The sequence below is a fragment of the Armigeres subalbatus genome, chromosome 1 (assembly GCF_024139115.2).
Source record: "Armigeres subalbatus isolate Guangzhou_Male chromosome 1, GZ_Asu_2, whole genome shotgun sequence".
NCBI classification, from domain to species: domain Eukaryota; kingdom Metazoa; phylum Arthropoda; class Insecta; order Diptera; family Culicidae; genus Armigeres; species Armigeres subalbatus.
Window position 1 is genome coordinate 316,402,582 of NC_085139.1, and position 27,603 is coordinate 316,430,184.

At 44.2% G+C, this 27,603-nt stretch overlaps 1 protein-coding gene across 1 annotated transcript; it reads left to right on the top strand.

Moving 5' to 3' along the window:
- Positions 1-3,850: 3,850 nt before the first annotated feature.
- Positions 3,851-26,339, top strand: LOC134217994 (cholesterol 7-desaturase nvd). The gene is made up of 6 exons (XM_062696873.1): positions 3,851-4,030; positions 4,562-4,923; positions 24,711-24,915; positions 25,051-25,555; positions 25,616-25,907; positions 25,969-26,339. The coding sequence occupies exons 2-6, from the start codon at positions 4,675-4,677 to the stop codon at positions 26,128-26,130; spliced, it is 1,413 nt and encodes a 470-aa protein (XP_062552857.1). The 5' UTR covers positions 3,851-4,030; positions 4,562-4,674; the 3' UTR covers positions 26,131-26,339.
- Positions 26,340-27,603: the final 1,264 nt, after the last annotated feature.

The window sequence follows — 27,603 nt, forward strand, 5'->3', positions numbered from 1 at the left end:
CGCATCGTAGCAACCCAGAATATCTCTTGCTCATTGAGCTTCAAGGAATCTGACAGGTGAGACGTGCTTACTCAAATGGTCCCTTTTCTCAGCATTATATTAGACTTCCACAATGATCCTGCCAGGAGTTGCAAATTATTCATCGTTGTAACGTTAAGAGGAACCTAATAAAGCAATTTTGTCGAAAAGGGACCATTTAGAGTATATTTTTATTCGAATTGCTCATCCAAAAGAAGGAAACAGATTAACAGTGAGTAAAAAAGACTGTTGGCGAAGTGCAGCAACAGAAGAAAAGTGTATAGCGCGGTAACTAAGCGGAAATTCAAGATCGCGCAGGGCGGGCCACATAGACCATACATAGCGGGTCAAGTGGACCGCGCATAGCGGGTCAAGTGGACCGCGCAGAGCGGGTCAAGTGGACCGCGCAGAGCGGGTCAAGTGGACCACGCAGAGCGGGTCAAGTGGACCGCGCAGAGCGGGTCAAGTGGACCGCGCAGAGCGGGTCACGTGGACCGCGCAGAGCGGGTCACGTGGACCGCGCAGAGCGGGTCACGTGGACCGCGCAGAGCGGGTCACGTGGACCGCGCAGAGCGGGTCACGTGGACCGCGCAGAGCGGGTCAAGTGGACCGCGCAGAGCGGGTCAAGTGGACCGCGCAGAGCGGGTCAAGTGGACCGCGCAGAGCGGGTCAAGTGGACCGCGCAGAGCGGGTCAAGTGGACCGCGCAGAGCGGGTCAAGTGGACCGCGCAGAGCGGGTCAAGTGGACCGCGCAGAGCGGGTCAAGTGGACCGCGCAGAGCGGGTCAAGTGGACCGCGCAGAGCGGGTCAAGTGGACCGCGCAGAGCGGGTCAAGTGGACCGCGCAGAGCGGGTCAAGTGGACCGCGCAGAGCGGGTCAAGTGGACCGCGCAGAGCGGGTCAAGTGGACCGCGCAGAGCGGGTCAAGTGGACCGCGCAGAGCGGGTCAAGTGGATCGCGCAGAGCGGGTCAAGTGGAACGCGTAGAGCGGGTCAAGTGGACCGCGTAGAGCGGGTCAAGTGGACCGCGCAGAGCGGGTCAAGTGGACCGCGCAGAGCGGGTCAAGTGGACCGCGCAGAGCGGGTCAAGTGGACCGCGCAGAGCGGGTCAAGTGGCCCGCGCAGAGCGGGTCAAGTGGACCGCGCAGAGCGGGTCAAGTGAATCGCGCAGAGCGGGTCAATTTGGACCACGTAGAGCAGGTCAAGTGGACCGTGCTGAGCGAAATGGAAGAGTCTCATGAAGCGGATACTAACTATCGCGCTGAGCTGGCCAAAAATACCGCGCTAAAAAGGTCGAGAGAGAGTTCATTGATTAATGGTTTATTCCTTGTCAATAGAGTCTAAATTGAATAGCATTATAGATTGAAAAGTAAAGACAATAGAAATGTTAACTGAAACTGCATCTGCGCCCTCTAGAGTTCATACCAATCAATACAGATATGCTACATTTTTCGCCAGTTTTATTCGAATTTATCAATGGGACAATCATGCGATAACTGTACGTTCCATGATGGAGAAGATTTCTCATTGATACGCCACCAACTTTAGGTGATTGCAGATATATGCCAGAGCATATATGCATCTAGCATTATTATCAATTACTTTTTGTATAGTTTTATTCAAAATTTTATTTGAAAATGAAGAACTTAAAAAAAATATCTGATTTTTAACGTTTGACTTAGTTCATAGTGGCGCAAACTGCTCATGTCATGGCGGAAGTCTTATTAGATATTCAAATGTGCAATGAAAATAACCGAGGGAAGATGTGTGGTACTACATGATAAACATAAACAGAGCATGCCACGTGGTAGCGGTTATATCCCAAGCAACCAGAAGTTCGGATAAGAAGGGCTATTTTGGCTTAATCAGCTCTCATTTTAAGTAATTTTTGTATGTATGTAATTTTTGTATGGTTCACATCAAGTTCCAAGCATCCTTAACGGAACTTTAAAGTTCACTTAAAGTTCCGTTAAGGATGCTTGGAACTTGTTGTGAACCATAGTGAACCAATTAGTTCGGTTAAGAGTAAATTTAAGTAAAATCTGAACTTCTGGTTGCTTGGGATGTCAACCCTACGCACTGGCATTCATTACAAGTATTCACGCATCGTAGCAACCCAGAATATCTCTTACTCATTGAGCTTCAAGGAATCTGACATGTGAGACGTGCTTACTCAAATGGTCCCTTTTCTCAGCATTATATTAGACTTCCACAATATGGTCATGTAAACAATCCATTGAATCTGGGTGAACATTTGAGAAGGTAGTCAACTGCATCATAATATTACATTCATGTAAAATGCATGTAGGAAATTGTGTAATTAGGAGAAGGATGCACAAAAAATCAATCTCAGATGCATGTTTGAGGTTGTTTATGCGTATCACTATAATCTGTGCGCTGTACAGGTATTGAAAAGGACGTTAATATTTTGTGGAAATATATAGAGTTTGATACCTTTTGAAATGTTTGTGTACTTTGTACAAAATCAGATCTGAGCGAATAAGTAGGCTCTCCGCAAAAAAAAAGAAGCGAACAGCAAGAAAAAGAAGTCGATTTGATGTATGACATTTGAACCTTAATCCCAAATCATCACTCAAGTCATGTCCACGATACCTGATGGCGTTGGCATTACACCTTTTTGGTTAGCCAATTCTTTGACTTCCACTGCCATGTTCTTATTTATATCAAATTCTACATGATTCACAAATCTTTATTCCAATCAAATTAGTGTTAAAATGAAGCAGACCTTTAAAAAAAATGAATTTGTTTTCTTCGTAAACTGTATAAAAGCAATCACTGGCAAAAATGTTACAGAACCAGTCCGACCACGTGGTCGCCAACAAGCGTTTGATATATGTTTTCGCCTTCCAAAGGAAGCGAACCGCCTGCCAGTTAGGCAACCTGCATAACATTCGCTTCGCGCGCTGTTAAACATCGACACTCGACAGCAGCGATTAACATCGCTACCCCCTAGGTGCAAGTGTCCTCGACGGCCCATCAGTGCTCTCGTACTGTTGATGGAAATGCATGGGATGCCACGCCACCCACGAAACTTTGTTGCATCCTATCTGATAATTCTGCGAACCACGTGGTGGAATGCAATAAAGTCGCATTCTAAGCAAAGGTATTTGGTCACTTTCTCTCGATTGAATAGTTTTATGAATGGAGCACAGGCGTGGAATATATGCGATTCGATTTTCGACTTGCAAATCGTGCTTTGATATTTTTGTGTTATCACACTGACGAAGACTAAAATAGGATAAACCTAGATAAACAATTTGTGACGATTTTTCGAATTGTAACGAAATTCCGAATTTCTCTTGTGTGCTCTAAGTGTTCAGGTGTCCGTAAATGGTCGGCATATTGGTTGTGATAACGAAGCTACGATATTACCTAACAAATGAATGTTGACAATCGAGCGATGGCCGCGGACTTTGAAATTGTCATTGCAGTTTACTGTGAAACCCATCCAGATATTTGTAATGTTTGCCTTTATTATGGTGATTTTCGGGAGAGGGCTAGACAAGACTATCGTCCAATCTAACATATGTATTATGTTATCTGAAATCGGCGGGTCGGGGTTGTGACTCAATGGGACTTATTTTGGAGACCATCAAACTATGAAAAGCGTGGATAGATAGGTTGTAAACAAACGTTAGGTAGTGACTAATATTCACAACATTTATCACTTTGATAACAGGTGTCTAAAACCACCACCGACTACCACGCTGTCAATCATCATCCGCAACTTCAGATATAGTTTCGTTTCGATCAGCTCGCATACTAGAGCTTTCCTTTATCAGTTCCCACTCCCACCTTATCACTGACGTAGCAGTTTGGAGCGCCGAACACGGGAACGCCAGCATAAAACTGAGACTAGTCAGTACGAAAAAAAGTGACTAAGCATTCCCTATCCAGGTTTAGTATCAATCGCGCCCGTATCGAGTTAGGAGCCAACGATTAGAACACAGTCCGCTCAGCGACAGATCGCCACGCCAGGAAAAGGTCACCAAGGTGATAACGAATTCTGTTTTGGAGTGAAAAAATTTCAATTTCAAGGTTCGCCGGTCAGAGGAATCTATCTGCTGTGTGATATTGAGCATACTGATCAGAGGCCGGGCAGTGTGACCCTTCGTTATCCCCGAGCTCGTTGCCGATTGTCAATACCACCAGTTCGGACGTCAGTGTAATCGATTCAGCTTCCTTCGAATTTGAATACGGTTATTCTGCGTTGGGGCGTTCGGATAGGCGCGAGGATGTCAGAACATTTCGCTTCCTTTTCTATTTGTGATTCGCTCCGGCTTCAATTAATTCATCATGTGAGAGAAAAACTGATTGATTCGGCCACAAAGATTGGATGCTGAAAGGGAAACGAAGAAAAGCCGCACTATTCGTATTAGATGTACGATTGATGCCCCAGTTGCAAGTCACACGCCAACAAGGCTTAACGTTCGCGCGTTACTTGTCAGACTGACCCTCGATCGTACCCATAATTGTAAGCCGACTGTTCATCACACTAAAGCGCTTGTGTGCTTTTCGTTTCAGATTGGGGAGCATCTGGACAGTCCAATCAGTCCACCTGGAACAATCATCGGGAGCGGTGCTCGTTGGATAGAGTTTTGCGGAATCAGTGTTACGATCGAAGTTGTTGGCGCGCAATGGGTGATGAACTATGTTTCGGGCATGGCAGTAGGCTACCACAAGACAACGTGTCCTGGAAGCAGTGGTTAGAGCTTTTGACTACGACAAAAAATGGCACACTAGATCGGATGTTGCTCGATTTGCTGCCGGATGAGCTCTGGCAGGGGCACGCGGTGGCGCTTAGCGTTGTTGGCCACACCATTGCACTGATTTTGGTTGTTTGGCTGTGCTGGAAGTTTTACTACACGCCGTTCGTCTGGAAAAGGGTAAGTTAAAACATTTTAATTGATCAAATTATATAATGTGCCTAATTAATCTCAGTGTAAGACTGAATTTTGCCAATTTAAAAAAAACTGATGCCACATTTTTGGTAGTCGAAAGAACTTTGAAATCGTTGGATCAGTTAATTACTTGGCTTCCACGGCAGTTTTTGATTATTCATTGTGATAAAAGCTAAACCATAGACTCTATGATTGATTGCTGCTTAGAAATCTTTTACCGCTACAACGAAGCTATGTTACGCTTATTGATGATTTATAAATGAGCTCCCGGGGAAATTTTATAAATTATTCCTGGGGGAGTTCTCAAAAGAATATCTGAACCATTTTCTGGAGAAATTCTAAAAAAAAAATTCTTGGAGGATAGCGTGGCTCAAATTAGTATGGGAAAAACTTTTTGATGCCCTGATGACAAAATGGACAAAATTTCAGCCAAATCGGTCAACGTTTGGGCGGTGCTAAACTCGTTGGAAGTTTATATGCAAAAATGTATGCAGAAACATCGAAAAACAGTGAATTGCAGTTGGACGGCACAACTTACGATGAAGAACTATGATGCTCATTCAGATCTTGTAGAATTTAATTGCTATGCAGAAAACTGCGAGAATATTAGAGCCCATCAAAAAATTTGAAAAAGTGTTTTTTGAGCCACCTTATTGGAGGATTTTCAGAATGTATTTCAGGAGGAATTTCCAAATAAATTCTCGAAAGAATTTCCAAAGAACAGCCTGAATAGGTTTTCGAAGAGAAAATGTTGAATAAATTTTCTGAATAATTATTATAGGAATCCACGAAAAAACTCAAATGGAATTTTCATAAAAGTTTTTAGATTTCTACAGGAATTCATTCGGAAATTACTTCAGAAACTCCTCCGGGAATTCTTCTACAGTCGACTCTCTACATCTCAATGTTTTATATCTCGAAATCACTCCCTATGTCGATTGTTTGTTAGGTCCCTTCAAACTACATACATTCGGGCATTCAACATCTCGATATCTCCCTATCTCGATGTGTTCTGAGGATATTTTGTTCTGAATTCATTCTCCTTATGTCGATATGTTTAAATTTTTAGGCTACTAGACCATCTCTGGACAATAACAAACACATCAACAATAAGAAATGACATTTGTTTTGTTGTCGTTTTTCATAGCAACAAGCTTTTTTTGGATCTAGTACCCATTTCAATTTTCCTTCCATTCCTCGATCTCTCCCTATCTCGATGGTCCCTTCAATATCGAGATTTGGAGAGGCGACTGTAGTAATTATTCATTTGAAAATACGGACAGTAGTTAGATGAAACACTGTTTTGAATCTGGAATTAAGACTTCATGCCAAAATTAAAATCTCAAAATATGGGAGTTGCAGTCGATCCATCATCATACTTCTTCGGATATTCTCAAGAATTCCTTAGGAATTCACTTCAGGAGTTGCTTCGGATATTTATCCAGTAATCATCCAGGTGATATTGCATGAGTTCACCCAAAGGTCCGTTCGGAAAGTCCTCCACACATTTTGCGTAAAAAATACCCCAAGGAATTAATTCGGTTAGTCATCCAAAAGTTCTTTCAGGCAAACCTTCAAAAGATCCTCCAGGAATTCCATCGTAAATTTCTCTAAGTAACACATTGGAGATTCTTCCAGTGATTCACTACTAAATTCCTCAAGGAGTTTCTTCAAAAATCCTCCGCAAATAAATCTAGAAATATCTCCAGAAATTCCTTTAGGAATTCTTTCGATTTTTTTTTATAAAACCATCTAAAATTCTTTTGGAAACTCCTCCGGAATTTTCTTCAGGAATTCCCTTAGCAAATTTTCAAAAAATCTTCCAGTTGTTCCATTCCATCGGCTTCCGTAATTCCGCCGGAATTCCTTTCAGGAATTTCCGAACGACCCAGACAACACAAACACACAATATCGTAAGCATCTTATGTGACATCATATACGATCTGGTGTTGCCCGGGGAATTTCTTAAGGAGTTTCCGAAGGAACTACTGACGGAATTTTCGAAATCCTTCAACTTCTCTATACATTCCTCCGAGAATTCCTTCGGAGTTTCCTGCAGGGAAACTCTAAAACCTTTTCCTGAATGCGAAAGTAAAACGTACGCACTGAAAATGAGGAACCAAAACCATTTCAAGAAGCTGAAATGGAAAAGCTAGATGACAGTTCTGCGGTTCAAGTCATCCCCCATCCGGTGCACAACCGGGTCAAGTGTATTGTGTACTGCCGGGATGTCGTTAACTATGAAGCAGAGAAGTTGGGTATGGAGCTGGATGAGCAAGACGTAGACGAAGAACACCGTATCTCGAAGAAAATTGGTGAGGAGATGATTAACAACCCTCTCCTTGTTCTCACCATTCGCGGGACCTCAAGACTGAAGTTCATTTTCATTGGTTTTTTGAGATGCCCCACTCAGCCCTACTATCTCACTCCGACGCAGTGCTTTGGCTGTTGGTCTTTTGGTCACACCAAAGCCCGCTGTAAGGCCACCAACTGCATCTGTGGGAATTTCTCGGGTACCCACCCGATCACCGAGGACCGGAGGTGCGACCTTCCAAAATTCTGTAGTAAGTGTAACAGCCATCAGCACGGCATCTCTAGCCGGGCCTGTCCTAGCTACAGGGCTGAGAACAACGTTCAGCGAATCAAAATCGACTACAGTTGCACTTACCCGGAGGCCAGAAGAATCCTCCAACAGGAAGAAAAGGCAGAATGGTCCTACGCTGAAGTCAGCAGTAGATGTTTGCGCTCTGCTGCAAGAGATGAGAACTATGCGCTCGGAGCTGGAATCCCTCCGATTTGGAGTCGAAACCCTGAGGATCGAGAATGACCTTCTCAAAAGGCAACAAGACAGTGTAGAGTTGCCTCCCCCAGGAGCCGCGATTAACCCCAAACCGATTCTTCTCTCTCTACCGTTCAACCGTCAAAGTTATTGTCTGGCTTTTTTCCATCTGTCGCTGCCACTAGCGACGAATCACCCACCGTCCTCCCCACTACGTTCAAGATCTCCCCAGGTCAGGACGTTCTCTATCCCCCGCACCTAAAGACATCTCTAGAGATTCCAACACTCCGAAACGGAGTATTACGAACACTTCACCAGACACTAGAGGACCCAGAAATACCCCAAAAACCCAGCATACGATCAACAAGAAGAGTGGCGGTCTTTCCGCCAGACATTAACCAATACATACGCAAGCACCCACCACCCTGTTGCCTATAACGAGCTAAAAACAACACACACTGCTACAATCCTTGAACCGTTGCCTGATCCAGATAGTCGGGGCGCTTTAGGACCTGTAAGTTACGATGTTCTTGCTATGGATGCATGCGACTCACCTGGTGACTCATCTCCGGGGAATTCCTGGCTTCCCTAATCGAGACAGTTTTACGTTGGGAAGGAGTTCCTTCCGCCGCTTTCCAGGCCGGTGACTTCACCAGCAATCACGTTCCCACAAATACTAGGACCGACACAAAGTCTCGGAAAGGCCGAAACCGACACTGATGCCAACTATACTTCACCTGGGAAAAGGCGCAACTTGGTAGATATTTGCACTACCAATGTTCTGCGCCAGTCTAGACTTTTGGCGTAGAGCTCACACACGGACAGTTTCAGCACCCTTAAATTTCTTCCCGGGACACGGCACACGGATAATTAGTGTTGTCCGATTTTCGTTTTCCTCGGCCACGTCCATACAAAATCTTTATGAGACCAACGGGTAGTCTTTGGATATCACGGTTCAGTCTATTCTTATCACACGTGGACTAGTTATACAGACAACCGTCTACTTCGGCGATCAGTCACCAACCAACCTAACCGATCTCGTTCCCTTCTATCCAAGACCTGGGGTGACATTGCGCATCTCGAATCGAATCACGCGATTCGTAAGTTTTTGGATTCGTTTCGAAAAAATTGCGGCATTATCTATTTCGTTCGACTTCATTCAGTCGCAGTACAAGATTTCGAATGGTGCTGTACTAGTTCAATCGAGTATGTTCTGATAAGAAAATTATTTTGAGCTTTTTAGTGGAATGTCTTCACTTGTCATAAGACGAGTTAATACAATCCCATTGAATTCCACCACATGGACTAAATAGATTAAAATTTCTGAAGTCCCAGTAGTAGCTAAATAATCAAAGATAACAATAAATTTCTCTTGTCATAACTTGTCATAAGGCGAGTTAATACAATCCCATTGAATTCCACCACTTAATTGTATCTTGACAGATACGTATTTCGACCTCAACAGTAAGGCCGTCTCGTAAGTCGAGTCAAGTACGAGACACTGATGACGGCCTTACTGTTGAGGTCAAAATACGTATCTGTCAAGATACAATTAAGTGGTGGAATTCAATGGGATTGTTTTAACTCGTCTTATGACAAGCGAGTATGTTCTGTCAAACTAAATGTAAACAGAGATAGCTGTCTCCGTGTTTAGGCTCTGTCTCATTTGGAGAATTAAACTTAAAAGTGACAGTTCGAAAATTAGCAAATAACCCAGTGATAAGAATGGCTGGTGCTACCCAGCAATTCCAATAAGACATCGATGCAAAATGATTCGATATCTGTCAAAAGTAATCTTGCTCTGCGAGCAGGGTTATTTGATAATTATTGAAATGTCACTTTTAAGTTTAATTTCAGTTTAATTCTCCAAATGAGACAGACCCTTAGTATTGAGATTCTCACGTCCGAATGTGTGAGTAGCGATAAAAGGACTCCTATAGGATGGTACCACTCAGCGAAGCTTGGGTTAAAATGAGTTTATTTCCATATATTTTTTGACTCCTTCGCAATAATTGTGATGACCCAATCATTTTTGAGGTTATGAGCAGAAGGAAAACAAACATGTATTTACACATGCCGAATTGCACATCAGTGTGCGAGCGTTAAACGTCACTCATCTCTATGCCGCCCGCTGGAGAGACAACCTTCAGCGCATGGCGAATGTGAGTAAACAGAGAGAATAAGAGTAATTTCATCTGCGTGTAGCATGTTGCCTGTTGGAAAGGCATCCTTCAGGGCATGAATTGGCAGTTAATTTATAAACAAGCAAATTGGGCGAAATAACTTTAAAAAGCAATATTATTTATTGAGCAGTTGCAACCGATTAAAACATTATGCCGATACGACATGTTTTGTAAATTGAGATATTGTTACGACCCAAATTATAAGTTTTATGTTTATTCGAGTATATGCCACAGATCCAAATTTGAGCTAAATAATTTAAAGCTAAAGAAGGATTCGATAATAAATTACTTTGATGTTTCCATGTATTTTAATTAAATGCACTTGGGTCATCTCCTGCGCGATTTTTTATTTAACTCATCTATTTTTACGATTTTGGAATATACTCGTTTTTTCACACGATTTATCGAAATCAAAAAATACGTGAAAACTTCAAAAAACCGATTTAATTGAAGTCGTTAGATGATTCGAGATTGCATGTTATCTGGAAACTATAAAAGTAGGTATACTAATGACATTCTTATCCTCAAGAGACAATAATAAAACATTTATTCTCTTCCCGTAGATAAATAATAACAAATATAATTAAAATCTTTCAGCAAGAAATAACTCTCGAACAACATTCGAAAGCTATAAAGGTGACGAGTGTTTTTCATTCGACTTGAGTCGTTTTTCAGTGTGCTAACGAGTTTCCATAATGCCAAAACATCTCGTTATTCTTGTACCTCCTCGATCATACTCGAACGATGAGTCGTTTTCGAGATCGAATCGAAACCCGTAATGCCAAACATGTTTGACTCGATAGAATTACGTTCGAATCGAGATGCACAATGCCACCCCAGGACTCTTCTCATCGATCGAAAATCACTTTCCGATCCTCTTTTCGGCGTTCTCCTTTTTGTCGGAGTGGGATGAGTCGCTTTACTTTTAGAGTCGGAGTGGGGTTTGCGTTCAGGCGGCATAGCAAAAAGGGGATTTTATTTAAATTTTACAATTACACAAATCTAACTCCTACATCAAAACAATTACAATTATAAAGGGCTGCATTAAGTAATTTATGGGACATTGCAAAATGTAACAATTCCCCCGAGTCTGAATAAAAAAAATGATTTTCTTTTTTGATCTACTAAATCTACAAATAAACTAAAAGAGTAAACAGCAAATATGAAACTAGTGTGAATTTAATTTACAAAATAATGAAATTTAAATAAAACAAATCTTACAAAAACAAGGTTGATCATTTAAGGATTTTAAAGATTTATAAGGTGATTGATTCGGGTACGCGCAATTGGGGGGATCCCCGTGATCTGGCACGCCATCACGGTGAATCCAGAGTTTTGTTTTCGACTCCTCAAACACCCGTAGGATTCTGCCAAATCGACAGATCGTGCTGGTCGACTAATTATCTTCGTCCCACCTAACCGTCACAGAATCGTCGCTGCCTCATCCTCTATTGTCGGAGTAGAATAGTTTCGCATGGGAAGATCACTACCCTTTCCTTCCAACTCTGCCCGTTCAATTGTACTCACAGACTCACAGAGATACCTCATACTCACTCATGGTTTGATCGCTAGAGAACGTCCTCATTTGGCCATCTTACACAATTGGAAGACACATTAGTTTTCTCTCGCGATCGAGTTTTGAAATTTTTAATAATTTTCGGCCGGCTATGCCTTTATATGCTCAGCTGGCCAAACTCCCAATACAAATACAAATACAAATACAAATCCTGTGGCGGAATGCACCGTGTTATTAAAAACATGCTCGATGTCAGAAATCTTGGTATCCTAACTCCGCTGGTCCTTCTGGCAGTACATCCTTATGGCCGGATTTCCTTGATTGTGATGTCGTGAGGTTGTCCAGTGCTTGATTCCAAACTGCTTAAGCAGCGCCTCGAATTCTTTCGACAGAAAGGTCGTGGCGTTATCTGTCAAAACGATCTCTGGTATCGAATTCCTCAGAAACCAGCCCTCACGAATCGTTTTGCAGAGGTTTCCCGCTTCGATCCTTCGAACGGGGTGTAATTGGCACCATTTACTAAATAAGTCCTGCACCACCAGGATATGCATAAATCCTGACTTGCTCTTGGGCAGTGGACCTATATAGCGACAATTTGCCATGGATGATCCGCCAGCTTTTGTCTTCCCATCACTGGGATGGTGGGGACTGGGGCAGGCTTGCTCGCTTTGCAGATGACACACTTCTGGATCAATTTCCGCGTGTCCGTGGCCATATGCGGCCAGAAGAATCGGAGTTTCAGTCGATCTAGTGTCTTCTCGACTCCAAGGTGAAACGATTGTTCGTGTTCCTGTTCTATGATTCTTTGACGATTCTCTGGTGGAGGAACCATTTTCCATTCGAACCTAACATCGAAAGGTTCGTCATCCACGGCGATGTATTTCCAAAGCTGACCATCTTCGAGGCGGAAGTTCGGATGATCCGCCGGGTCTTCGTCCACTTTACGTACCAGATCTTCGAAGGATGATGTTCCTGACTTAGACGTTTGTATGGCACATATGCTACGTGATAGTGCGTCGGGTACTACGTTCTCAGTACCTTTCCGATGAATGATGGTCATGTCCAGGTGCTGCAAGTCTAAACTCCAGCGACTGAGCCTGGATGACGGACGCCATTTGTTGTTACGGATGTATTGAAGCGCGGAAGCATCGGTCACTATCGTGAAGTGACTACCTTCGATGTAACCGCGGAACTTTTCCACCGACACTAGGACCGCAAGCGCTTCTTTTTCCGTTGCCGAATAATTTTGCTGAGCTGAGTCAGCTGAAGTCCGGTATGAAGCGACGATAATAATTCACCATCCCAAGAAACCGTCGTACTTGTCGGATGGTCTTTGGGGCTTCGAAATCCAAGATACCCTGGACTTTCGAGGGATCGGGTCGAACTCCATCTCTCGACAGTAAATACCCCAGGAAAGGAACCTCAATTATATCGTCCAGGTAAACGAATACCCATGGCTCCAGCTCGCCAGCTCCGAGGATCTTATCCATCAACCGAGATAAAGTTGCCGGACTGTTTGTCAAGCCGAACGGGAGACGGGTGTACTGAAACATGCCTCGTCCCTGAATGCAGAGCGCAGTAAGATGTTTCGAGTCTTCGCTCAGAGGAATCTGTAGAAAGGCATCCTTTAGATCAATCGTGCTGAGGAATCGTCTCTGGTAGTCCGGGCGTTGAGCTTGCGCGCGTCCAAACATAATCGGACAGTTCCGTTGGGTTTTTTGATAGGAACTGCATTGAGTGCCCAATCAGAGAAGGATTCTTCGATCACACCGAGATGGAGTAGTCGGTCTACCTCCTCGTTCAATGCCTTATGTATGGTGGGGGAGTATGGATAGGGACATACCCGTACAGGTGGAGAATCCTTGAATTCCTCCTTCAGTCTTATGGAATGTTCAATCAGCGAGGTTACCTCCAGCTGATCTTTCATAGCTGGCTTGAACTTTTTCTTAATTATTTCTAGTGCCGCAACCTGCTCGGAGCTTAGCTCGACGAGACAAGGTGGGTTACTATTCGTACACTCATCTACATCTACGAGGAATAGAATATCTTCTCCCCTTGTAATGTGCAGATCAAAAGATGTAAATAAATCCATTCCAGCAATGCACTGGACCGGCATAACTTCAACAATAGTGGTTACAATTATTTTGATTTGATCTTCAAACCAAAAGGGAAGAAACACACGACCCACCACGTTCAGAACATCCCCTGAAGCGCTGGTGAGTGTCAAATTGCTTGGGAAAATTTTGGTGCAAGAAGTTTTCCACAGCGGAGCGGTTTCCGAAGAGATCAACGTTCTCTGGCTTCCGCAATCTAAGAGTGTACGAATGAATGTACCAAAGATTTTTGGTTTTATGTATGGTCGGTTATCGTTGATGATTGACAATACCGACGAACATTGGAGATTTTCGTCAGTATCGTCCTCGAATTCGGGTAAAGGGCTGTACCCTAGTGCGGTTAAAGTATCTATAACGTTAGGTAAGAGATGGTCGTTTGACGAAGGATGCGTTTCTACTTGGAAGGACTCCTGTCCTTCCGGCGCTGGGAGTTTTTTTCCGAATCCAGACATTTTTACTCGGTAGTGTGTTGTTGGTTTCGGCAGTTGAAGCACACAAACTTATCGTTCAATGGAACATGTGTACGCAATTGACTCTCCCATCCATTACTCCCCTGCGTTTTCGATGAACTTTCCTGAAAAACCCCATTACTTAAACACGGCTTCTCCATCTGGGTATCCTTGCTCCTTCCATCACGTTTGGAAGTTTCCCATTTGGATGGCTGTTTTCCGCCCTGGTTTCCTGCATTGACTCCCTGTTTGGATCGGTACTGCTGATCGAATGAATTGGGGTGTTGGCTCGGGCCTTTACCTCCGGATTGTTGAGCGCCTTTTCCATTATTTCGATTAGGATTGATGAAGGCTGGTGGTTTTCCTGTTACCTGGATAGCATTTGTCTGTACATTTCCTGGTGGCTTGAAGAAGAGGTAGGTGTTTGTGGCATCTATTTCCTGACCCGCCATTTGTAACGAGTACAAGTCTGGAAATTCTCGACCTATGAGAGCACGTTTATAGTCGGCGCGAAGATTTCTTCGCAACAAAGAATATAGCGGAAGTAAATGGAAGTTTGAAGTATTTTAACCTTGGAACTATTGTTTCTCGATTGGCCCTGGTTCGCTGTGCCTTCCTTACACAGCAGCGTGCTATTACAAATGAAATGCTATCTCCTATCATCAGCACGTGCTACCTACAACCTCTCTTTCGATCAAGCTCGGTGGCGAGTATGAGTCCGCCGGTAGAATTACATTAGACGGGATATCCCGGGGATATCAACCTGCGGTTTAAGTCCCAACAGATCCAGTGTCCTAGGCTCCTCGGGCACTCCAACCCGAGTGATAAGTCCTACCACTGCCAGCATGTCACCAAATCCAATCCAGCTCCTTATGTCAGCCCTGTCTACGGGTCTAGAGATCACCCAGGCTCGACCACTCAAGACACTCCCGTCTACAACAATACCCTTCCGGATACCTCCGAGGATATCCACTCCGACTTCCAAAGCGATCTCTTCCCTTTTGATCAGCGCAACGAAACTGATACAACATCATCATCACCCCTACCCTACTTTGGTCTCTTTTCCGACCTTTACGCTTCCACTAGAGGTGAAACTTTGTCTTCAATGGAATATCAATTAACGCCTTTGGGAACAACCTGCCCAACCTGGAACTGTAGACAAACAATAATTCACCCTGGATTATAGACCTCCATGAGACCAATCGCATCTCACCTGCCTCCATGGATCGCTCCCTTGGAGGCAAATACAAATGGATTTTCAAGAAAACATCCGGCATTCCGTGGCGATAGGAATCCTCCGGGAGATCCCCTTTGACGTTCTTCAATTTCATGAAGACCTCACAGTCGTTGGAGTCCATTTCCGAGGTAGCATTCCTATTAACATTGTAAATGTCTATCTCCCCTGTGGAACGCTTCTCGTCATCTCCCCTTCTTTTTCTGGAAGATATGAACTCCCACCACCCGACCTGGGGAGCTACAAGGTCGAACCTCCGTGGTGTTGCCCTACTCGATGCTTTCGAGGAGGCAGAACTAGTTCCCCTAAATGATGGTTCACCTACCTTGTTTAATGGCCATTCGGCCTCAGCCATCGACGTGACCACTATCAGCCGATCCCTCCTTTCCATGTTAAATTGGGAGAATGCTTCCGACCTCTATGGAAGCAACCATTTTCCAATTCAGGTCACTGCCAACGCCTCTCCTCCTACCACTTCTAAGAGGCCGCGATGGCGTTATGATGCCGCCGACTGGGAGTCCTTTGATAATCCCGCCGGACTTGCTGAGTTCGCCAATAAACCAGCTCTTTTCGTTCGCCGAGCTCTCCTTCGCTTTTGCCAGAAGCAAGGGGAAGTCTTCTGGTCGGGATGGAATAGGGTATCCGATATCCCTACCGCCAAAATAGTATTCCTCGAGCTGGTAAATCAAGCCTGGACCAATCAAACTTTTCCCGACGTGTAGCGCTTCAGCCACGTTATTCGTATACCTAAAAACAGTATCTCCTCCCGCGACGCCGCTGATAACCGGCCTATCTTGCTGACCTCCGAACCCAAGCAGCAGTTAGTGCAGGCTGGAAAAACCGTCCGCTGGCATGTGTGCAATGGACGGCATCGACTCTCCGGCCCTAGTCTCAAGATTAATGGGCAGCCGATCCCAAACCGGAAACTCGTCAAGATCCTCGGAGTCTCCATCGATCGAGGACTGACCTTCGTTCCTTATTTCCTAGCGGTCAAAGTCCGCTGCAAATCAAGGATCAACCTTGTTAAAGCTATATCAAGACCGCATAAGACGAATAACAGGCTCGGTATTGTATCGACCTAGCGCTGATTGACAGCAGACTGCTGTACGTACTGAAACTGACTTGTGTAGCAAGTTGTGAACTTGTAAACATGCTCTACCCAGTCTTCAATCAATACATCCGCATAGCTTCCGGACTTCTTCCGGCCTGCGCCGAAGCAGGTGTCCTCCCATTCCGCCATCGTATGCAAGCGGCTGTTTGCCTAAAAGCCGCCGCGTATGCTTCCGCCACATCCGGAAACCATAGGAACCCTCTCCTTGTTCAAGGGTGTGGGGTTTGAGTAAAATGCCTTCAGCGTGTGTTAATAGATTCACACATCAGCGTGTCAATCGGCGAGTAGCAAGCCATAGCTCTGCCTCTTCAAGTCAGACCTCCGCGGCGTGCGTACACATCCACGGAGAGTCGCTGTCATAACTTCATTCCGGCCATTTAGAGCCACACATTTTGGCGATCCTGCCAGTCTATTTTTTGGATCCTGTCGCTGATTTCATGAGGTTAGTTGATCTCAAATGGTTAAATTGTAACGAGTGATATATTTCCGTTTGCAAAATCACAAGACGCGTCTCGAAAACCGTCGGAAAATGGTTTGTGGTTTGCTGAATCACAAGACGCGTCTCGGAGACCGTCGGAAAATGTTTCGTGGTTTGCAAAATCACAAAACGCGTCGCTAAGACCGTCGGAAAATGGTTTGTGGTTTGCTAAATCACAAGATGCGTCTCGAAGACCGTCGGAAAATGATTTGTGGTTTGCTGAATCAAAAACGCGTCTCGGAGACCGTCGGAAAATAGTTTTTGGTTTACAAAATCACAAGACGCGTCTCGAAGACCGTCGGAAAATGTTTCGTGGTTTGCTAAATCACAAGACGCGTCGCGAAGACCGTCGGAAAATGGTTTGTGGTTTGCAAAATCACAAGACGCGTCTCGAAGACCGTCGGAAAATGGTTTGAGGTTGGCTAAATCACAAGACGCGTCTCGAAGACCGTCGGAAACAGTTTGTGGTTTGCAAAACCACAAGACGCGTCTCGGAAACCGTCGAAAAATGGTTTGTGATTTGCTGAATCACAAGACGCGTCTCGGAGACCGTCGGAAAATGGTTTTTGGTTAACAAAATCACAAGACGCGTCTCGCAGACCGTCGGAAAATGGTTTGTGGTTTGCAAAATCACAAGACGCGTCTCGAAGACCGTCGGAAAATTGTTTGTGGTTTGCTAAATCACAAGACGCGTCTCGAAGACCGTCGGAAAATGGTTTGTGGTTTGCTAAATCACAAAACGCGTCTCGGAGACCGTCGGAAAATAGTTTTTGGTTTACAAAATCATAAGACGCGTCTCGAAGACCGTCGGAAAATGTTTCGTGGTTTGCTAAATCACAAGACGCGTCGCGAAGACCGTCGGAAAATGGTTTGTGGTTTGCAAAATCACAAGACGCGTCTCGAAGACCGTCGGAAAATGGTTTGAGGTTGGCTAAATCACAAGACGCGTCTCGAAGACCGTCGGAAACAGTTTGTGGTTTGCAAAATCACAAGACGCGTCTCGAAAACCGTCGGAAAATGGTTTGTGATTTGCTGAATCACAAGACGCGTCTCGGAGACCGTCGGAAAATGGTTTTTGGTTAACAAAATCACAAGACGCGTCTCGAAGACCGTCGGAAAATGTTTTGTGGTTTGCTAAATCACAACACGCGTCTCGAAGATCGTCGGAAAATGGTTTGAGGTTTGCAAAATCACAAGACGCGTCTCGAAGATCGTCGGAAAATGGTTTGTGGTTTGCAAAATCACAAGACGCGTCTCGAAGACCGTCGGAAAATTGTTTGTGGTTTGCTAAATCACAAGACGCGTCTCGAAGACCGTCGGAAAATGGTTTGTGGTTTGCTAAATCACAAGACGCGTCTCGAAGACCGTCGGAAAATGGTTTGTGGTTTGCTGAATCACAAAACGCGTCTCGGAGACCGTCGGAAAATGGTTTGTGGTTCACTAAATCATAAGACGCGTCTCGAAGACCGTCGGAAAATAGTTTGTGGTTTGCAAAATCACAAGACGCGTCTCGCAGACCGTCGGAAAATGGTTTGTGGTTTGCTAAATCACAAGACGCGTCTCGAAGACCGTCGGAAAAATGGTTTGTCGTTTGCTAAATCACAAGACGCGTCTCGAAGACCGTCGGAAAAATGGTTTGTCGTTTGCTAAATCACAAGACGCGTCTCGAAGACCGTCGGAAGATAGTTTGTGGTTTGCAAAATCACAAGGCGCGTCTCGAAGACCGTCGGAAAATGGTTAGTGGTTTGCAAAATCACAAGAAGAGTCCCGAAGACCGTCGGAAGAAGGTTTGTGGTTTGCAAAATCACAACACGCGTCTCGAAGACCGTCGGAAAATGGTTTGTAGTTTGCAAAGTCACAAGACGCGTCTCGAATACCGTCGGCAAAAAGGCTTTGTGGTTTGCAAAATCACAAGACAAGTATCGAAGACCGTCGGAAAAAAGGTTTTGCGTTTGTTAAAGCACAAGACGCGTCTCGAAGCCCGTCGGAAGATAGTTGGTGGTTTGCAAAATCACAAGACGCGTCTCGAAGACCGTCGGAAAATGGTTTGTGGTTTGCAAAATCACAAGATGCGTCTCGAGGACCGTCGGAAAATGGTTTGAGGTTTGCAAAATCACAAGACGCGTCTCGAAGACCGTCGGAAAATGGTTTGTAGTTTGCAAAATCACAAGACGCGTCTCGAAGACCATCGGAAAGGTTTGTGGTTTGCAAAATCACAAGACGCGTCTCGAAGACCGTCGGAAAATGGTTTGTGGTTTGCAAAATCACAAGACGCGTCTCGAAGACTGTCGGAAATTGTTTGTTTGTGGTTAGCAAAATCACAAGACGCGTCTCGAAGACCGTCGGAAAATGGTTTGTGGTTTGCAAAATCACAAGACGCGTCTCGCAGACCGTCGGAAAATGGTTTGTGGTTTGCTAAATCACAAGACGCGTCTCGAAGACCGTCGGAAAAATGGTTTGTGGTTTGCAAAATCACAAGACGCGTCTCGAAGACCGTCGGAAAATAGTTTGTGGTTTGCAAAATCACAAGACGCGTCTCGAAGACCGTCGGAAAATGGTTTGTGGTTTGCAAAATCACAAGACGCGTCTCGAAGACCGTCGGAAAATGGTTTGAGGTTTGCAAAATCACAAGACGCGTCTCGAAGACCGTCGGAAAATGGTTTGTAGTTTGCAAAATCACAAGACGCGTCTCGAAGACCATCGGAAATTGTTTGTTTGTGGTTTGCAAAATCACAAGACGCGTCTCGAAGACCGTCGGAAAATGGTTTGTGGTTTGCAAAATCACAAGACGCGTCTCGAAGACTGTCGGAAATTGTTTGTTTGTGGTTAGCAAAATCACAAGACGCGTCTCGAAGACCGTCGGAAAATGGTTTGTGGTTTGCAAAATCACAAAACGCATCTCGAAGACTGTCGGAAAATGGTTTGTGGTTTGCAAAATCACAAGACGCGTCTCGAAGACCGTCGGAAAATGGTTTATGGCTTGCAAAATCACAAGACGCGTCTCGCAGACCGTCGGAAAATGGTTTGTGGTTTGCTAAATCACAAGACGCGTCTCGAAGACCGTCGGAAAAATGGTTTGTGGTTTGCAAAATCACAAGACGCGTCTCGAAGACCGTCGGAAAATAGTTTGTGGTTTGCAAAATCACAAGACGCGTCTCGAAGACCGTCGGAAAATGGTTTGTGGTTTGCAAAATCACAAGACGCGTCTCGCAGACCGTCGGAAAATGGTTTGTGGTTTGCTAAATCACAAGACGCGTCTCGAAGACCGTCGGAAAAATGGTTTGTCGTTTGCTAAATCACAAGACGCGTCTCGAAGACCGTCGGAAAAATGGTTTGTGGTTTGCTAAATCACAAGACGCGTCTCGAAGACCGTCGGAAAATAGTTTGTGGTTTGCAAAATCACAAGACGCGTCTCGAAGACCGTCGGAAAATGGTTTGTGGTTTGCAAAATCACAAGACGCGTCTCGCAGACCGTCGGAAAATGGTTTGTGGTTTGCTAAATCACAAGACGCGTCTCGAAGACCGTCGGAAAAATGGCTTGTCGTTTGCTAAATCACAAGACGCGTCTCGAAGACCGTCGGAAAATAGTTTGTGGTTTGCAAAATCACAAGACGCGTCTCGAAGACCGTCGGAAAATGGTTTGTGGTTTGCAGAATCACAAGACGCGTCTCGAGGACCGTCGGAAAATGGTTTGTGGTTTGCTAAATCACAAGACGCGTCTCGAAGACCGTCGGAAAAATGGTTTGTCGTTTGCTAAATCACAAGACGCGTCTCGAAGACCGTCGGAAAAATGGCTTGTCGTTTGCTAAATCACAAGACGCGTCTCGAAGACCGTCGGAAAATGGTTTGTGGTTTGCTAAATCACAAGACGCGTCTCGAAGACCGTCGGAAAATGGTTTGTGGTTTGCTAAATCACAAGACGCGTCTCGAAGACCGTCGAAAAATGGTTTGTGGTTTGCAAAATCACAAGACGCGTTTCGAAGACCGTCGGAAAATGGTTTGTGGTTTGCAAAATCACAAGACGCGTCTCGAAGACCGTCGGAAAATGGTTTGTGGTTTGCAAAATCACAAGACGCGTCTTGAAGAACGTTGGAAAATGGTTTGTGGTTTGCAAAATCACAAGACGCGTCTCGAAGACCGTCGGAAACTGGTTTGTGGTTTGCTAAATCACAAGACGCGCTTCGAAGACCGTCGGAAAATGGTTTGTGATTTGCAAAATCACAAGACGCGTCTCGAAGACCGTCGGAAAATGGTTTGTGGTTTGCTAAATCACAAGACGCGTCTCGAAGACCGTCGGAAAATGGTTTGTGGTTTGCTAAATCACAAGACGCGTCTCGAAGACCGTCGGAAAATGGTTTGTGGTGGCGCGTCTGAAAGACCGCTGGAAAAATGGTTTGTGGTTTGAAGAACATCAAAGCCTCGCCTGGAAGACCGTAAGAAATTGGTTTGTGGTTTGCAAAATTACAATGCGCGTCTGGAAGATCGGTGGAAATGGTTTGTGGTTTAGAAAACTATAAGGCGTGTCTGAAAGGTGGCCGAAAAAAAATGTATTGTAGTTTGTGAAACTACAAGGTGCGTATGGAAGACCAACGGAAAATGGTTTACGATCTAGAAAACTTAAAAGTCCTGCGAGCATTGATTTTGATTAAAACAAATTTAGATTTCATGAAGCCACTTGGCGACGTACATGAGACTACCAGTTGGCCTATGATATAATGAAATCTGAGAGAAATGGAGAAATATTCAATGGTGTACTGTTCGAAACTGTTCGGAAAGCCAAATATATTATCTAGAAATTAATCTTGGACTGACTGACTGAGCTCTAGAGCTGTTGATTGCCGCTACTACCCCCTCCGACATATCTGTCCTAGTTGTGACTGATTCTGCCATTGTTTGTTTCCAGCTTTCAAGCGAGCAACAGGTAGTTGTTTTCGGTTCAAACCACGCGGTAGCTGTCTATTGAATAGCTTTGCTATAGACTGTGCAATTTTATTGCTAGCGTTTCGGTATCTTTTGTCGTTGCGATGTGCGAAATTAAAAATACCATCGAGTTTAGTTTCCCGAATGGAAGTGAGAAGCCGAATATGGGTGAAATTGTTCACTTTGTGAAGTCGTTGGATACAGATTCCGGCCAAATAGAAGCTGTATATAGGATAGCTCAAGAAAAGTCCGTATTCATGAAATACAAGTCAGAAGAAGCAATGCTGCACGCATTGACGTTCAATTCTGACGAACTAATGTTTCACTATGCGAATGGAAAAAAGGCAAAGGTATCCATGTCACATGCGGGAGATTACATTCAATATGTGCGTGTATACGATTTGCCACCAGAGGTTACTGATGAGGTAGTTTCAGTTTTGGAAAAAATGGCAAAGTGAAGAATGTGGTACGGGAAAAGTTTCCAGCAGATTTGTGCTTCGACGCGTACACAGGTGTACGCGGCGTTTATATGGATGTAAAAAAGGAAATCCCTACCTCGCTGCACTTCCTCAATCGGAAGGGTAATATATTCTACAGCGGGAACAAAGACAAATGTTTCCTTTGTAAAATGGAAGGACATCGAATGGATTCTTGCTCAAAGCGCAAAAGAAGAAAACAATCTATTGAGCAACACCAGGACCACAATAAGACACAGAAAAACGAAAAGCGAAGCAGTAATAACGCTTCGTACGCTGATGTAGTGGAGTCTTTGAATCATACTGCAAAAAGAACGGAGGTGCTGAAAGAAGAAAACGAAATCGAAATGGACGATCCGACCCCGAGGTGCGATGAAAACACGGGAATACAGCCGATTGGGAAGAAAAAATTGGAGGAGATACGGAAAGATAATGAAGCGGAAGGAGAATGGATGCTGCAGCAAAGGAAGAAAAAAATACCCCGGGTGAAAACTCCTTCCTTTACGCTGCCCAAAAGAAACTATTATTAATAATATGTATTTGTTGTAATTACTTATAAATGATTCTGGCTCCGTAGAGTTGTATTTACGACATTTGAGCCTACCAAATAAACAAACTGAAAAAAAGTGACCACCCGAAATACCCATGGATCCAGGCCATCCTCGTTAGCGACATCCTTCGCCTGGATTCCCGAACACTGCAGGGTGCCAGACAATGTTACTGTGGACCATCTGGCTGTAGTCGGCCACCAAGACCGGCGTTTCACAACATCCCGAGTAGCACACTTGTCACATATCAGTCACTGTGACTCATATGCGACCAAATCCAGTCACATTGAAGTTGCTGCAACTAAATCGATTTGAACTGTGCTACTTGGGCATCGGTTCCCTACGGCTGACGTTGAAGCCTGGATCAAAAAGATCGTCAACCACGATTGGGTAAAGCAATGGCCTGCCTCCAAAACCACGCAATTGCGGAAGTTCAAGGGATCCATGGCACCCTGGAACAACATGCCCAGTCTCAAGGACCAGCGAGTCATCTCCCGCATCCGCACCGGCCACATCCGATTCTCAAATAATTTCGGCGGAAGACCATTTGTGACATTTGCGAAGTACAAAACTCAGTGGAATATGTGATCTACTGATGTATGACTTTCCTCACTACAGCTACGGAATACCGACAAACATACGAGATGCCTTAGCTGACGATATCGCTAGCCTGCTTCATCAAAAATAGAGGACTGTACCACCAGATCTAGATCCAGCTTGGACTTTCCGGGCACCCCAACAAGCCTCCCTGGTCTTCCCAGGGCTGTAAGTCCCCACGCTCTGGATCTTGATACCAACCGACCAAGTCCTGTGTAGCAGGAATACGAAAGCCGTCGCTCTCAGAGTGAGCCACGCTTTTTGCGATTTTTTTCTCTCCTTTCGTTTTTAAATGCGATCTGAATATTGTCAACGTTTAACTGACGTTCTGATCAGTTTATTGCGAAATTCCTCCGCTCCGAAAAGTTTTTAGCGGAAGTCCTTCGCTCTGAAAAGTTACCCCTTTTCGGTCAGTTTTATGGATCGATGTTATGCGCTAAGGCAATTTCCGATCAAATTCCAAAGAAATTTAGGAAGGATTTCTCCTAAAGCAATTTTCGAAGGTATACCTGAACGAATTCCTGTTGATATTCCTAAAGGAATATCCGAAAGATTTTCCTTAGGTATTTCCCAAGCAATTTTCAGACGAATTTTAAAGGAATTCTTAAAGAAATTTCCAAAAGAATGAATGAAAGGTTCTATAAAGTATTTTCCGAAGAAATCTTCGAAATTTTCCAGGAATTCGTTTTTTGAATTTCCAAACGAATTTCTGGATATATCTCCGAAGTTATTTTGGAGGATTTTCTGGGGAAATCTATAAATGAAATTACGAAAGAGTTCTTAGAGGAATGTACAAAAATATTTCTGAAGAAATTTAAGAATGTCAGGAAGGTATTGAGGAATTCCTTTGGAAATTCCGTTAGGAATTCTTGCATGAAAATCCGGGGGAATTATGGGAAAAAAGTTCCTAGGGAATGGCATCTTCGATGGTAAATATGAAATAATTTTCGAAAGAGTTCTGGCAGTATTCTTGAATTTTTTTTTATCAATCCTGGACGTATTTCCTAGCGAATTATTCCTAAGGAATTCTTGAGAACTTCCGAAGAATTCTGATCAGTAATAAAACCCGCTTTTGACTCTGGAATTGCTTGCTAGAAATCACCCCCTCCCCCCTCTAAAATGTCGCAATTACAGTCTAACCATTTTCACACAGAATTTGAATTTTTTTTTTGACGCCAAATTATTAATGAACCAATCACGCCTAAAATGCTAGTGCCCCACCATTACCAGTGCTCTGGCGCCGCCAGCGATGAAGTTTCTAGTTTATTGAGCAATCACAATGTACAAACTCTTCTGAGTTTTTAATATTGAAGCTATTGAATAATATCGACTGGAACCTTAATTTTTCATTTCTTATAAATCCGCAGGACCTTACCGACATTGGCTACAACCATGTCCTGGATAACGAGCAGATACGCCGAAACGACAAAAAGCGAGCCCACACCATCAACCGAATAAGACGGCTCCGAAGCGTAGGCCAACGGATTCCACCGCCGTATCCAAACGGCTGGTACAGCATCCTGGAGTCGGAAACCCTGGCCATCGGTCAGGCCAAAAGCGTCGATTGTCTCGGTGAGTTATCCTTCGCCAACCAACCGTCACGTTACTCGCAACTGCACGCGGTTGCAGCCAGCCAAGAATATGCCCCCTTTCGAAGCGCAAACACGAATCCATTTGCATAGCTTTACATCTGCTCATCTATTGCAGGTCAAAATTTCGTCGTCTTCCGCACTGCCAGCGGCGAGGTTAACGTCCTGGATGCATACTGTCCCCATTTAGGAGCGAATCTCGGAGTTGGTGGCGTCGTCAGAGGTGACTGCATTGAATGCCCGTTCCACCATTGGTCTTTCAGCGGTCGCGATGGGCAGTGCACCAACATTCCGTACATGAAATCCGGTTCGATTCCGAAATCGGCCAAGCTGAAAAAGTGGAAATCGTTGGAAGCCAATGGATTCATCTTCGTGTGGCACCACGTGGACGAAACGGCTGAACCGTGGGAGATGAAGATTGTCCCAGAAGTCGACGATGGCCGATGGGCGTACTACGGGAGGAATGAGTTCCTGGTCAACGCTCACATCCAGGATATACCGGAAAATGGGGCTGACGTTGCTCACTTGTCAGCGGTTCACGGGCCAAACTGTATGTCCGGTAGTGATCTCCGAACATATAGACCTGCTTGGGCGGAATTCGGAATGCACGCCTGGAATGCAAGGTATCTCGAAAACTTCTAGTAACTATTGATAGAAATATTGAACTTATTCTCCCATTTCAGCTGGTTCGCTCCGGAAGAGTCCGATCCGCCTCACATCGCCCGAATGGATCTGAAGCATTCGTTTAAATTCTTCAAAAAGTTCGAATTCTGCACCGTCGACGTCAAGGCGTTCCAAATCGGACCGGGCTACGTGCAGCTGCTGATGCACACAGGCCTTGGTCCGATGGTGGCTCTGCAGACAGTCACCCCAGTGGAACCGCTCGTCCAAAAGGTCGTGCATCGATTCTACGCCCCACGCAGCTTGGGCAATGCCTTCTTCCAAAAATTTGCCATCTGGGCCGAAAGTGTTATGGTGGGTAAACTTTCGCAGCTACTTTCATGCAATGTTCATAAGAAATATTGTTTTTTTTTAGTTCGAACGGGATATGATGATTTGGAACCACAAGCAGTTCATCGACAGTCCACTGCTGATCAAGGAGGACCGCTTGATCAAGTCCTACCGCAAGTGGTACAGCCAGTTCTACTCGGAGAACAGCGTCAGCTATACATTGGCCAAGGAAAACTTGGACTGGTGAATCGGGGGCGGAAGTTGCCTTGCCAGATCATACCTATTACTTATATTGCTTAACGATCTTAGATGCTTTAGGTTAGAATTAAATTAGATGGCTGATACCAGAGGCAACCTGTGATTTCCGACGAACATTGAAATACTGCTGCCATTAGAACTGTAAAGTGGTTGTGACGATATGCTTACTTGAATAAACGAATAAATTAGTTCTGTGAATCTGATAGATGTTTGTAGTTAGATGCATAACGTATGGAATATTTAATTTAGAGAAAAATGAGGAGGTCGTCGTCGACCTTCAATATTTAGTAGCCACCGATGAATTCGAAATCTAACCAAACCCATCAAGTCGAGTACTCACGATCTATTCTTTTTAGTACTCATTTTATTTGCTAATTTTCTAATGCATGCATTCATCTCTTAGCCTAGGTGTTGCGTGATTGATCAACACTATCATTCTTATTTGCTATGATACATTTTTTATATTGATATTATCACATTTCGATTGCCTCTGGCAGTTATAATTTGTTGAATTGAATAATTACACTAAGGATGCAAGGAGCTAGTCGTAGCAGGAGACAATCGTAACACACTCCGGTCTCCTCAATACGAGATGCCTTGTCAGTTCATGTCACTCGTTGCAGCTGCGCCGATTCATGAATTCCTCGATTGACCAGCGCATATGATAAACATTCGTCCAGAGACGTGATAATGCTTGCACCGAGGAAATTCCGAGTTGTGATAGAAAAATGCAAAATGTTGCGAAAACAGAACTGAAGGTATGCGGAGAATTGGCTTATATTAGCTGGATATTTATTTATTCATTTAGTTTATATAATTTCATCTGACAGAAACTATCTCAATGAAAAAGGGATGGGAAAAAGCTTCTTTAACCGATTCAATAGGGTTTTTTTTTCGTTGTGTTTCAACATAAATTTTGGACATTCTGCTTCAAAAACGTATGCAAACCATGAAACAGTAGAAATATGGGGGAAAATATTTTTTTGAGTTCTTCTAGGGCTTCCAAACCTTCCTTGAGTTCAGATCTTGATGATCTACATAAACAACAAAGCGTTTTACGGGGCCTCAATCCTAATTTGAAGTTGGCAATGCTACTTGAGACATACTTAAACTATTGTTATCAAATTACAGTGTTACCAGAACATCAACGGTACTCTAAACTATTCTTGAGTTCAGATCTTGAAGGTCTACAAGATCAACAGAATAATTCATAAGTTCCAGAGCTTGCGTCTTAGTTGGAGAAGCCCCATGGAACATCATTACAGCAGTATATACGAAATTTAACATTCCCAGAATATCTACGGCACCCCAAACAATTCTTGAGTTCAGATCTTGGAGGCCTACAAGACCAACAGAGTGATTGATAGGTTCCTGAGCTTGTGTGTTAGTTGTAGAAACCCCATGGGACATGATTAAGTCAATATATAAAAATTCTACATTCCCAAAATAACTACGGTACTCC